At 38.6% G+C, this 13,104-nt stretch overlaps 1 protein-coding gene across 1 annotated transcript in view; it reads right to left on the reverse strand.

The window, feature by feature from the left end:
* TRIM2 (tripartite motif containing 2) overlaps positions 1-13,104 on the reverse strand; it is a 151,423-nt gene that overhangs the window by 22,718 nt on the left and 115,601 nt on the right. Inside the window, exons 7-8 of the mRNA XM_004378816.2 lie at positions 12,975-13,078; positions 12,556-12,723 (exon numbers count right to left, since the gene is read on the reverse strand). Coding sequence (XP_004378873.1) covers positions 12,556-12,723; positions 12,975-13,078 — 272 coding nt within the window. The remainder of the gene's footprint in view (positions 1-12,555; positions 12,724-12,974; positions 13,079-13,104) is intronic.

Consider the following 13,104-nt stretch of genomic DNA (forward strand, 5'->3'; position numbering starts at 1 on the left):
GCAGAAAAGGCATTTGACAAAGTCCAACACCCATTCCTGATAAAAACTCTCGATAAAATAGGTATAGAAGGGAAATTTCTCAACATAATAAAGAGCATCTATGCAAAACCAATGGCCAACATGATTCTAAATGGAGAAAGGCTGAAAACATTCCCCTTGAGAACAAGAACAAGACAAGGATGCCCTTTGTCTCTACTCTTGTCATGGTTTGAATTGTGTCCCCCCAAAAATGGGTAAATCAATTTGGCTGGGCCACAATTCCCAGAATTATGTGGTTGTCCTCCATTTCGTGATTGAAATTTTATGTTAAAGAGGATTAGGGTGGGATTGTAACACCACCCTTACCCAGCTCACATCCCTGATCCAACATAAAGGGAGCTTCCCTGGTGTGTGGCCTGCGCTGCCTTTTATCTCTCAAGAGATAAAAGGAAAGGGAAGCAAGCAGAGAACTGAGGACCTCATACCACCAAGATAGCAGTTCCAGGAGCAGAGGGTGTCCTTTGGACCCAGGGTCCCTGCACAGAGAAGCTCCTAGTCTGGGGGAACACTATGAGAAGAAGGCTGACTGAGAAAGCCTTCCCCTGGAGCTGATGCCCTGAATTTGGACCTTTAGGCTACTTTACTGTGAGGAAACAAACTTCTCTTTTTTAAAGCATCCAATTGTGGTATTTCTGTTATAGCAGCACTAGATGACTAAGACAACTCCTATTTAACATTGTGCTGAAAGTCCTAGCTAGAGCGATAAGGCAACAAAAAGTAATAAAGGGCATCTAAATTGGTAATAAAGAAGTCAAACTGTCCCTGTTTGCAGATGATATGATACTATACATAGAAAACCCTAAAGACTCCATGAGAAAACAACTGGAACTAGTAGAAAGATTCAGGAGATTAGCATGATACAAGATAAACATACAAAAATCGGTTGGATTCCTATACACTGATGAAGAGAATGATGAAAAGGAAATCAGGAAAAAAATACCGTTTATAATAGCCCCTAAAAAAATAAAATACTTAGGAATAACTCTAACCAGGGATGTAAAAGACCTATGCAAAGAAAACACTACTGCAAGAAACTGAAAGGGATCTACACAAATGGAAAAACATACCATGCTTATGGATAGGTAGACTCAACATTGTGAAAATGACAATTCTACCCAAAGCAATTTACAAATACAATGCAATCCTGATCCAAATACCAACAACATTCTTTAAAGAGATGGAAAAACTAATCATTAACTTTATCAATAAAGCTCTATTGAAGAAGAAGAATAAAGTAGGAGGACTCACACTACCTGACTTCAGAACCTACTATACAGCTACGGTAGTCAGAACAGCCTGGTACTGGTACAATGACAGATACATTGACCAGTGGAACAGAATTGAGAACCCAGATGTAAATCCATCCAGCTACGGTCACCTGATCTTCGACAAGGGCCCAAAGTCCATCAAATGGGGAAAAGACAGTCTCTTTAACAAATGGTGCTGGCAAAAGTGGATGTCCATCTGCAAAAAAATGAAACAGGATCCATACCTCACAACAGATACAAAAACTAATTCAAGATGGATCAAAGATAAAAATATAAAGCAAAAAAACTATAAAGTTCATAAAAGAAAAAATAGGATCAATGCTAGAGGCCCTACTGCATGGTATTAACAGGATACGAACCATAAGCAACAAGACACAAACTCCAGAAGATAAGCTAGATAACTGGGATCTTCTAAAAATCAAACACTTGTGCTCATCAAAAGACTTCACCAAAAGAGTAAAAAGAGAACCTTCAGACTGGGAAAATATTTTTGGACGTTACAAGTCAGACAAAGTTCTAATCTCTAAAATCTACAAGAAAATCCAATACCTCTGCAACAAAAAGACAAATAATCCAGTTTAAAAATGGGTAAAGAAATGAACGAACACTTCACCAAAGAAGACATTCAAGCAGACAACAGACACGTGAGGAAATGCTTGCAATCACTAGCCATTAAAAAATGCAAATTAAAACCACAATGAGATACCATCTCACCCCAGTATTACTGGCACGAATCAAGAACACTGGAAATAACAAATGTTTGAGAGGCTGCGGGGAGATCAGAACTCTTATGCACTGCTGGTGGGAATGCATAATGATACTACCATTTTGGAAAATGATATGGCGCTTCCTTAGAAAGCTAGAAATAGAAATTCCATATGATCCAGCAATCCCACTCCTAGGAATATATCCTAGAGAAATAAGAGCCGTCACACAAATAGACATAGGCACACCCATGTTCACTGCAGCACTGTTCACAATAGCAAAAAGACGGAAACAACCTAGATGTCCATCAACAGATGAATGGATAAACAAACTACGGTTACATACACACAGTGGAGTATTATGCAATGATAAAGAAGAATAATGAATCTGTGAAGTATCTTATAACATGGATGAAACTGGAGGACATTATGCTGAGCGAAATAAGTCAATCACAAAAGGACAAATATTGTATGAGACCTCTATTGTAAAAACTCCTGAGAAAGTTTACACACAAAAAGAAACAATTTTTGTTGGTTACGAGGGATGGGAGGGGTAGGAGGGGAAACTAAATAGACAGTAGATAAGTGGTAACTTTGGTGAAGGGTAGGACAGTACACAATACTGGGGAAGCCAGCACAACTTGTACAAGGAAAGGTCATGGAAGCATCATAAACACATCCAGACTCTCTGAGGGACTGAATTGCTGGGCGGAGGGCTGTGGGGACCATGGTCTCAGGAAACATCTCGCTCAATTGGTATAACAGTTTATAAAGACAATGTTCTACGTTCTACCTTTGTGAATAGCGTCTGGGTCTTAAAAGCCTGTGAGCAGCCATCTAAGATACTCACCCCTTCGGGAACAAGGGAGAATGAAGAGAACAGGATACAAGGAAAAGATTAGTCCAAAGGACTAATGGACCACAGCTACCACGGTCTCCACTAGACTGAGTCCAGTACAGCTAGATGGTGCCCAGCTGTCATCACTGCTCTGACCAGGATCACAACAGAGGGTCCTGGACAGAGCTGGAGAAGGATGTAGAACAAAATTGTAACACACACAAAAAGACCAGATTTACTGGACTGACAGACTGGAGAAACCCGAGAGTATGGCCCCCAGACACCCTTCTAACTCAGTGGTGAAGTCACTCCCGAGGTTCACTGTTCAGCCAGGGATTGGACAGCCCCATGGAACAAAACCAGACTAATGAGGCACAGCAGTCCAGGAACAAGGACAGCTGGTGATAGGGAACCCAAGGTTGAGAAGGGACATGTTGACATGTTGTAGAGTTGTTAACCATTGTCATAAGGCAATATGTGTACGGTTTAATGAGAAACTATTGGTTCTGCAAACCTTCATCTAAGATAAAAAAAAAAAAGAAAGAATTATCTATGTGAGATCAAATTGACAATAGCAACTCAAAAGGTTTGATGGGAAGCCTAGGGGGCAGTGAGTTGAAGATAATGATGATGGAATAATTTGGAAAAGGACAATAAGAATAGCAGCACAACTGGAAGAATGTAATCGATGTCACCGAATTGTACATGTAGAAATTTCTGAAATGGTGTATTTTTGGCTATGTATATTTTCAACAAAAAGAAAAGGTCCTCCAAGGTTGAGAAGGGAGAATGTTGACATGTCGTGGGTTGTTAACCAATGTCATAAAACAGTATGTGTACTGCTGTTTAATGAGAAACTATTTATTCTGTAAACCTTCATCTAAAGTACAATGAAAAAAATTAAAAAAAAATATTAATGTAAAAAGTCTAGCATAATTGTAGGGTGAAAGTGATCATTAAATGATGCTAGTTTGGGCAATATTTTAAAATGGGAGAAAAGCATTACATTTATATAAACAATACACCATGTGCATTTAAGTGTTATTCATTTCTCTGAGTAGACTACAGTGTGTATATAAATGGCTATTTATCATGAAGTGTATGTCTTTTACCTTTATCTTGTACTCTTAATGCTCTATTTTCTAGAGTACTTATAAAGAAGCACTTCACTCATTCCCCCATTTATTCAATAATTCTACAAACACTGGTTGAGCACCTACTATGTGCCTGATATTGTGTTCTAGGCACTTAGTAAACGAAGACAGTAAGTTACAGCTCCTGTCCTCGATGATTTCCTAATCTCACTGCAGAGACAAACATGGCTACTGTACCCTTTTAAAGTGTCTGCTGTTGACTTTTTAATTTTGTAGATCTGGGAAAATTCAAATAGGTCATTTTGGGAGCCACACGGAACAACTTGATGACACAGGTCATTATCGACAAGGAAGAAGAAGGCGCATCCCAGGCAAGGAAGCAGCCGGAAGGAGGTATGGTAAGTGAGGGGAACTGTGAGAACCACAGTCCTCCCTGTCATCTGGGCTCAAAATGTCAGAGGGAAGTGGATCTATATGTGTTTTTATGAAAGATACCTCAGCTATATTACTGAACAAAGAAAGGAAAACAGTGAATATAGCCAGAGGCTACTTGTATTACAGTGTTAAATGTGTTTGTATATTTATACATAGTTCTGTTATATATGCGTGTATATATATATATGGAAGGAAAAATAAGATGCCAAATAGTGTTTGTATCTAGAAAGTGGTATTAGTGGTAGTAGGAGAAACTCTTACTTTTCATTTTATACTCTTCTGTAGGCTTATTTTAAAAATTTATTTATATGTGTTTTAGCCCTCTAATTTTCTTTCTACATAATTGCACTGTCTGATAGAAATACAATGTGAGCCAAATACACAATTTCAAATTTTCTAGTAGTCACACCAAAAAACTAAAAAAAAATTATATAGTTTATTTAACCCAATATATCTAAAATACTATCATTTCAACATGTAATCAATATAAAAATTATTAAAGAGATATTTTACATTCCTTTTTTTGGACTAAGTCTTTGAAATCCAGTGTGTATTTACACTTACAGCACATCTCAATTCAGACCAGCCCCATTTCAAGCGCTCAATATCCACATGTGGCTAGTGGCTACCATACTGGGCAGTGCAACTCCATACACTTCTAAGATCTCATTTATCTTCATGGTATCGACTGTCACCTCTATGGGTAAGATTCCCAGATCAGTGTCTTTAATCATGGCCTATTTCACAAGTTATCACCTTGAATTCAACCAGTGTCAAACCAAACTGACCTTCTCATTTCCACCATGTAAAAAAAAAGGTGTGTGGGGGGGGGATTAAGGAAAATCCAAACTAACACCTGATTTCCTACCTTCTTTTATGTTATTATGGTTCTTCTAGTCACCCAAGATCTAAATTTCAGAGCAAAATTCATTCTTTCTTTCACCCGTTTGGACCTCAGTTTTCTTATTTGTAAGATGGTAGCTATTTTTATAGACTCCCTGAGAGGATAAGGGAAAGTGCCAAGCACAACATCTGGCACACAGACAGTCCCCTTCTCCTCACCCATCCAGCTGATACTTGACCTGACCCACAGGATTATCTTTTTCCCAACAGAGATATGAAGCTATAAGTAGGAGAGAGTATGGAGAGAGGGTTGGGACTTTCCCACAGTGGGTGTTCCATCTTTATGATATTTTATACTTGTTAAGTCTGTAAGTGATAGATTCAGATATGATCTCTTAGAGAAAAGGGACACAATTACCAAGGAAGGAAAAAATGATATTCTTGGTAAGGGAATCTGTTGCATAAATTTGATTCTGATTCTCCAACCTAGCCCACAGATCAAAGAGACTATAACGTAATGGTTTGTAAAGAAATCTCATGTCTTTCCTTCATGTTAGCAGATATCAAAAGAAAAAGATGGCACTCTGATTATGAAAGCAAGAATATTATTACTACCTAACATTAAGAACACTAGTTATTACTAAAATGACTCAGCCTTATAATACCAAATCGGTCATAATTATCTAGAATAAAAACAGAAAATAAAGGATTACCTCCGTTCTATCACATAGTAAGAACTGGTGCAGGTCTAAAAGAAAAACTTAAATGTTGAACTATAACCTCTTTTCCTTCTATTTCCCTACGTCACTTCCAGTTTAACTGCAAAGGGTTCTACCAAGTGAAATGAAAATTACTGCATTTTGCCTAACAATGTCTCCCACCTTAAGCAAAACAGAAACAATAATACTTTAGACCTTGATTTTGGGATTGTTAAATAAAAGTATTTAACTCACTAAATAAGTATTTTAGAATATGGTAGCCAGGGGCGCCTCTATATTTGTTCTGATCACAGAACGTTCCTTGATGGGCTAGAAGATATAAATCAGGAGGGAAGATGGAAAGGAAAAAATTAGAGGCAGAGAAGAACAAAAATTAGGGCTAAGAAGCTGGTGACAGAAAGAGAGGCGATAAGACGTTACATCCCTGGAACTTTGCATTAAGAAAAAGGAGGAGGACAATGGAGAAATACAGGAGGTGAAAGACGAGGGAGAAGAAGGAGGTGATGGAAAGGGAAGAGGGAGTAAGAGAAGAATCTCGTGCTGCCTTAAAGACACAAAAACCTACAAAGCGTCTTTCTTGTTGTGAGGCTCTGGGTGGAAACCAAAGAGGGTGGGTGGAATTCAGATTGCATTCTCAATCTCATCATTGTTATCCTCTTCTCATCAGCTTGACAACAACAGCTTTGGAGGAGAGTGGATGGGGAGTGGCCACTGGGCTCTATGCACACAAATACAGCAGGGTTTGGCTTTGGAGATCATGGCTTACAGAACTAGAATGCTCCACTGGGCAAGGGGCTGAGTTCATTCCACCAAGATGAGGAAATACTCTTGATAGGAAACTCAGGATATGGTCAAAAAGATTTTAAATTGAAATTTGATGAGAGAGACCAAAAAAAAAAAAAAAAAAAAAAGAAAGAAAGAAAGAAAAACGCCCAGATAAAGTCATCATCTTGAAATCTACAGAGCATACGTGTAACACAGGAAGAAAAAACAAGGGAAAAAAGTCATCAGAGAAGGACAGGGTACTGAGGGCAGGTTTGTGGCTCATTTGTCATTTGTTTGTTCAGCCATTCAACAAACATTTACTCAGTACCATGTTTGCCTATGGATATGGAGATGTTGATCCTTAGTTTTATATTTGTCAGATTTCTGGATTTCAGGTTGTAATATAGTTAACAGTTAAATACAACCCCATCTGTTCTCCATGGAGCAAAGTCATCGCTCAAAAATGTTAATAGTCCCCCAGACATCCTTTTAGCTTAGTGGTGAAGTCACTCCTGAGGTTCACCATTCAGCTGGGGATTGGACAGCCTCATAAAACAAAATGGGACTAATGAGACACAGCAGTCCAGGGACAAGGACTGGAAGGCAGGAGGGGACAGGAAAGCTGGTGATAGGGAACCCAAATTTGAGAAAGGTCAGTGTTGACATGTTGTGGGGTTGTTAACCATTGTCATAGGGCAATATGTGTACTAACTGTTTAATGAGAAACTATTCTGTTCTGTAAACCTTAATCTAAAGTACAAAAAAAAAAAAAGAATTGTCTATGTGAGATCAAATTGACAACAGTAACTCAAAAGGTTTGATGGGAAGTCTAGGCGGCAGTGAGTTGAAGATAATGGTGATGGGATAATTGGGAAAAGGACAGTGAGAATAGCAGCACAACTGGAAGAATGTAATCGATGTCACTGAATTGTACATGCAGAAATTTTTGAAATGGTGTATCTTTGGCTATGTATATTTTCACCAAAAAAGAAAAAGGTCCTCCAAGGTCAAGAAGGGAGAATGTTGACACGTTGTGGAGTTCTTAACCAATGTCATAAAACAATATGTACTGACTGTGTAACGAGAAACTATTTGTTCTGTAAACCTTCACTTAAAGCACACACAAAAAAAAATGTTAATACTGACACGTATACTCTCCTTATTCTGCTTAAAACCCCTTGACTTCCTGTTTTACTATAAATTAGTCAAACTCCCGGTCAAGGCTTGGAATGGGGTGGGGGCCTTGTTCGTTGGATCGTCTTCCCTAGCCAGCCTCATCTACCACTCCAGACTCCGCCTTCTTTCTGCTCCTTCTCCACACCAACCTGATCCTACTGCTCCACAGCCTTTGCATTGCTGATCCCTAGTATGCGTGCTCTCCCCACTCCTAGGTCTTCAAATAGCCAAATTCTCCTCTCCTTAGACAGGCCACTGCTGACCACTCTTCTACAGCAGTCTTCTTCTATTTTGTTATGCTCTATCAAAGCCCCTTGTTGCAGCCACTCTTCTTGTCATGTGCAGTGAGTCGATTTCCACTTACAGCAACCCTATACAACAGAGTAAAACTGCCCCATAGATCTCCTAGGCTGAAATCTTTACGGAAGCAGATTGCCAGGTCTTTTCTCCCAGAGATGCACTGATGGCTTTGAACCTCCAACCTTTTGGTTACCAGCCAAGCTCTTAACCATTGCACCACCAGGGCTCCTTCTGCAGCCACTCTATGGAGGTTTTTTTTTTTTTTTCCAAAAACTAAACAAGATTCCTCACAGGGCTGAAATGTCTTCTCTAACTTGTTTTTAAAAGGCACAAACTATGTATATCTTACACATTCTAAATATTCTTCTGATTTAAAAAATCAAGGCAGAAAGAAAGATAAAATGAGGCTCTACAGAGTCCATGTCTGGACATAGCACTTGGGGTTGCTTTAGATGTATAGTTAGCAGATTTTTCCCCAGTGTCCTTCTGGAATATTCTAACTATCAATCCTCATAAAGAAAAATAAAGTTATTAGGAAGGAATGAGAATTCCAAAAGAGAGAAATGGAATGAAATTCTCCTGCTTCAAAAACTTTTCTGAAGGTGGTTTTCACAGAATAAGAATACGAAGCAAACTCAATTATCTTACGTATCAGAGTTTCCACCATCATTTTTTTTCTGCCACACAGTTCCACATATTACTTCCTAATTGAGCATACCATTGAAAAAAATAGGTCTCGCTCTGATAATCTATTAATACAAGGAATCCACATTTGTGTTAAACGTACGTCTTTCTGAAGACCTGTAAAATTTTACTGAGTCCCACTGAAGAAGTAAAAGAAGAAAAAAAGTATCTCTCAGTATATAGTTGTAAGCATGACACTGAAAGAATTTACATTATAGTATTAATATGTTTTTACTTGTTATCCTTTTACCCTTTGGGTTTTGATTAAAACCTATGGTAAAAAATAGAGTTGAAACTCTGTCTATTCCCTCTATCGTCTAGGAGGTGTGAGTGTTCTTTAGTATTCATTCCAATATTATCCTCTAGTATTCCAACTCCAAGCATCCAGCTCTTCCAAGAGGAGTATCTGTTATATGTGGAATATTAAACTGTTGGATAAGAAACAGCTCAGGAAACTTTTCTCTTTTAGATATGAAACTCCTATCTCATTATGTGAAACCTATTTTATTGTTGCTGTTGTGTTCCGCTGAGTCAATTCCAACTCATAGTGATCCTACAGGACAGAGTAGAACTGCCCCATAGGGTTTCCCAAGCTATAATCTTTACAGGAGAAGATTGTCAGGTCTTTTCTCCTGTGAAGCTGCTGATGGGTTGGAACCACTAACCTTTCGGTTAGCAGCCAAGAGCTTTAACCATTGCACCACCAGGGCTCCTCATTTTAGTATTAGCTCTGGAATTTAAAAAGATACAGGTCATGATTTTGCTAGAGTGTGAAACAAGAACAAATGGGTTGTCTCCAAACTAGATGAGTATCTTCAAGAGGTCACTGAATAGTTTTCATTCTATTTATGTTAAAGTTGTCATATTTGGGTATGTCTTACCACAAATACAGTTATAAAAACACAAAAGACCATGGTTTCAGGGGACATCGAGGTCAACTGGCATAACAAAGTTTATTAAGAAAATGTTCTGCATCTCATTTTGGTGAGTGGCGTCTGGGGTCTTAAAAGCTAGTGAGCGACCATCTAAGATGCATCAATTGGTCCCAACCCACCTGGAGCAAAGGAGAATGAAGAACACCAAAGACACAATGAAAATATTAGCCCAAGAGACAGAAAGGGCCACATAAACCAGAGACTCCATCAACCTGAGACCAGAAGAACTAGATGGTGCCTGGCTACCACCAGTGACCGCCCTGACAGGGAATACAACAGAAAGTCCCTGATGGAGCAAGAGAAAAGTGGTGTGCAGAACTCAAATTCTAGTAAAAAGACCAGAGTTAATGGTCTGACTGAGACTGGAGGGACCCCGGAAGACACGGCCCCTGGACTCTCCGTTAGCCCAAAACTAAAACCATTCCCAAGGCCAACTCTTTAGACAAAGATTAGACTGGACTATGGGACATAAAATGATACTTGTGAAGAGTGTGTTTCTTAGCTTAAGTAGATACATGAGATTAAATAGGCAGCTCCTGTCTGGAGGCGAGATGAGAAGGCAGAGAGGGTCAGGAGCTGGTTGAACGGACACAGGAAATACGGGGTGGAAAGGAGGAGTGCGCTGTAACATTATAGGGAGAGCAACTAGGGTCATATAGCAACATGTGTGTAAATTTTTGAATGAAAGATTGACTTGAACTGTAAACTTTCACTTAAAGCACAATGAAAAACACACACATACACACACACACAAAACAAAAAAGAAGGGGAGGAAGTTAGAGATACAGAGAAGCAAGAGCTCCTTTCTGCATAGATGGCCATCACATGGGGCCATCAAGTTTCTAGTGGAACAAAAAATTCAGTTAACTGAAAAGCTGTGTACAATACTGTAGAATTAAAAATGACAGCTTTTCGTTCTCCTAGATTAACAACATGTTACCCCACACAAAACAAGAAGCTCTGAGAGTTCTTAACGATTATGTAAGTAACCCCTTTTCATAAAGATGATATGGTGATTACAGTAACCCAAAGACTTTAAAAAGGAAAATATAAATTCCTCCAACAAGACACTAATGAGTGAACTTTGTGTAACCTGCAGGATGCCGGGATGGATTACAAAAAGCATTATCTCCGAACATTTAGAAAAGTGATGACTATGTGGGGTCATAAATCATATCATAGTTTATCACCAGACTTCATATTTTTGACAGGGTTACTGGAGGCATGGAAAAGGGCATTTTATTAGATGCCTATTCCACACTAGGCATACGTAAAATCCAGAAATAAAATCTCATTTAATCCTTACCCAAATCCTATGAGGTAATTTTTTTTTTAATCCAAACTTTAATATGAAGCTACTGAGGCTTAAGAAGTTATGTAATTTGCTGAAGGCCAAACAACTAATATAAGCCACAGAGCTGGAATCCCTGATCTGTCTGAGTCAAAGTTTATGTTGTCAACGGAAATAGAGGCCTCCATAATTGGAGCCTTGGTGGCGTAGTGGTTAAGAGCTCAGCTGCTAACCGAAATGTCAGCAGTTCGAATCCACCAGCCGCTCCTTGGAAATCCTATGGGGCAGCTCTATTCTGTCCTGTAGGGTCGCTATGAGTGGGAATCGACTCCATGTCACCTAACAATTACCAACGTTAGGCTAGCAAAGGAGGGACATGGAAGGTGCAGTGCATATGGCCTTCTAAAAGACCTTTCCCAATAGATGAGAAGCTTAGGGGGCCAGTGAGTTTGTGTTAATGATGGTAAAATTGTTTTGAAAAGGTTGTTGAGAAAGGTGGCACATCCTGAAGAATGTAACCAATGTCAATGAATTGGGCATGTAGAAATTGCTGAAGTGGTGTCTATTTTGTTGTGTATATTTTCACCAAAAATAAAAAATAAAAAAGACATTTTCCAAGGTGTCTCCTAATCTTCCTGTGAACAAATGGAGAAAATGGGCTAGATGATAATATTCTTTGATGCCACCTTAAAGAGAGATTTCTGTTATCACCAAACAGCTCTCTATTCTTTGGTGGCTTGCTGAAGACATAGAAGCTATTTTGACCTTTCCATGAAGATGACGCTAGGAGTGACGGTAAATAAGTCAAATGATGGGATCCCTCAAAGTGTAGCTCAACCTGCAACTTCTCCATAAAGCCAGCCCCCATTTTCTCTTCCTTCTAACTGTCATATGATGTACTGTAATGTTGTGTTTTTAGGTTGAACCAAACAATTTATAACTGATGGAAGGCTGATGTGAATCGTTTTGTTTTTTTTTTTGGGTGTATTAGCCTTTTCTCCTTAATTGGCTTGTAAATTTTTAAAAAGTGGGAATCGTGTCTTACAATTCTGTTTTTATCAGACAACGTGCTTCATAAATGACTGCCTATAGATTAATTTGAGATATTTACATTGCCTTTTCATAACTCCTTTCTAAAGGTTGTTGTTTCTGAATTACTAAACTGAGGAAACAGGAAGTTTCCCTATAAATCTCATGGCTAAAAAAAGCCATTAAGCAACCTAATTAACTTACTTTATAAAATGGAGCCACATCTAGGATATATATGAGTGGATTAATGACAATTAATGACAAAAATTAGTGACAATATCATCACTCTGACTTCATAAAGTAAAGTCAAGATGCTTTGTGTATGAAGAATTATTGAATACTTTATTGGCTCTCAAAAAAGAAAAAGATAAATTCATCTTGTACTTCTTATTCCTTTTATCTACCACTTAGTAGCCAACTGGTAGTTAATCTTACCTTAAACTTCCCATCTGAAGAGAAAATGCTGACCCATTTGTTATCGTAGTCTGCAATGATTATGTCCCCACTGGGATGCACAGCTACTCCTGTGGGCCGCTGCAGCTGCCCAGGAGAGCGTCCTCGTATGCCAAAACGACTTTTGAACTGGCCATCATTGGAAAATATCTGGAAAACAAATTACATTCATTAGATGTGGACTAGTACAGAGAATGCTGAGGAAGGAATAAGCAAGAACATTTGTCATATGTACTACAAGACAGAACATGCAAACCCTATTTGAAGAAAAGCCTATATACACATTATAAGTTTCTCTTTCTTTCCCTGTGTTGTGTGTCTTAGGTCCTAAGTAGGAAAATATGCACCCGTGTCTATTTTATCAATAAAATTGGTTAAAGGTATACAGTTAGGTGCCCTACCTGCACACATTGGTTGTTACTGTCTGCAATTAATATCTTTCCACTTGCAGATGCAGCTACCCCCTGAAGATTCGTAAATTCTCCTTTATTTCTTCCTTTGGTACCTAAAAAAAAGCCACATAAATTAAGT

Source organism: Trichechus manatus, unplaced genomic scaffold (genome assembly GCF_000243295.1).
Source record: "Trichechus manatus latirostris isolate Lorelei unplaced genomic scaffold, TriManLat1.0 scaffold00059, whole genome shotgun sequence".
Classification (NCBI taxonomy): Eukaryota; Metazoa; Chordata; class Mammalia; order Sirenia; family Trichechidae; genus Trichechus; species Trichechus manatus.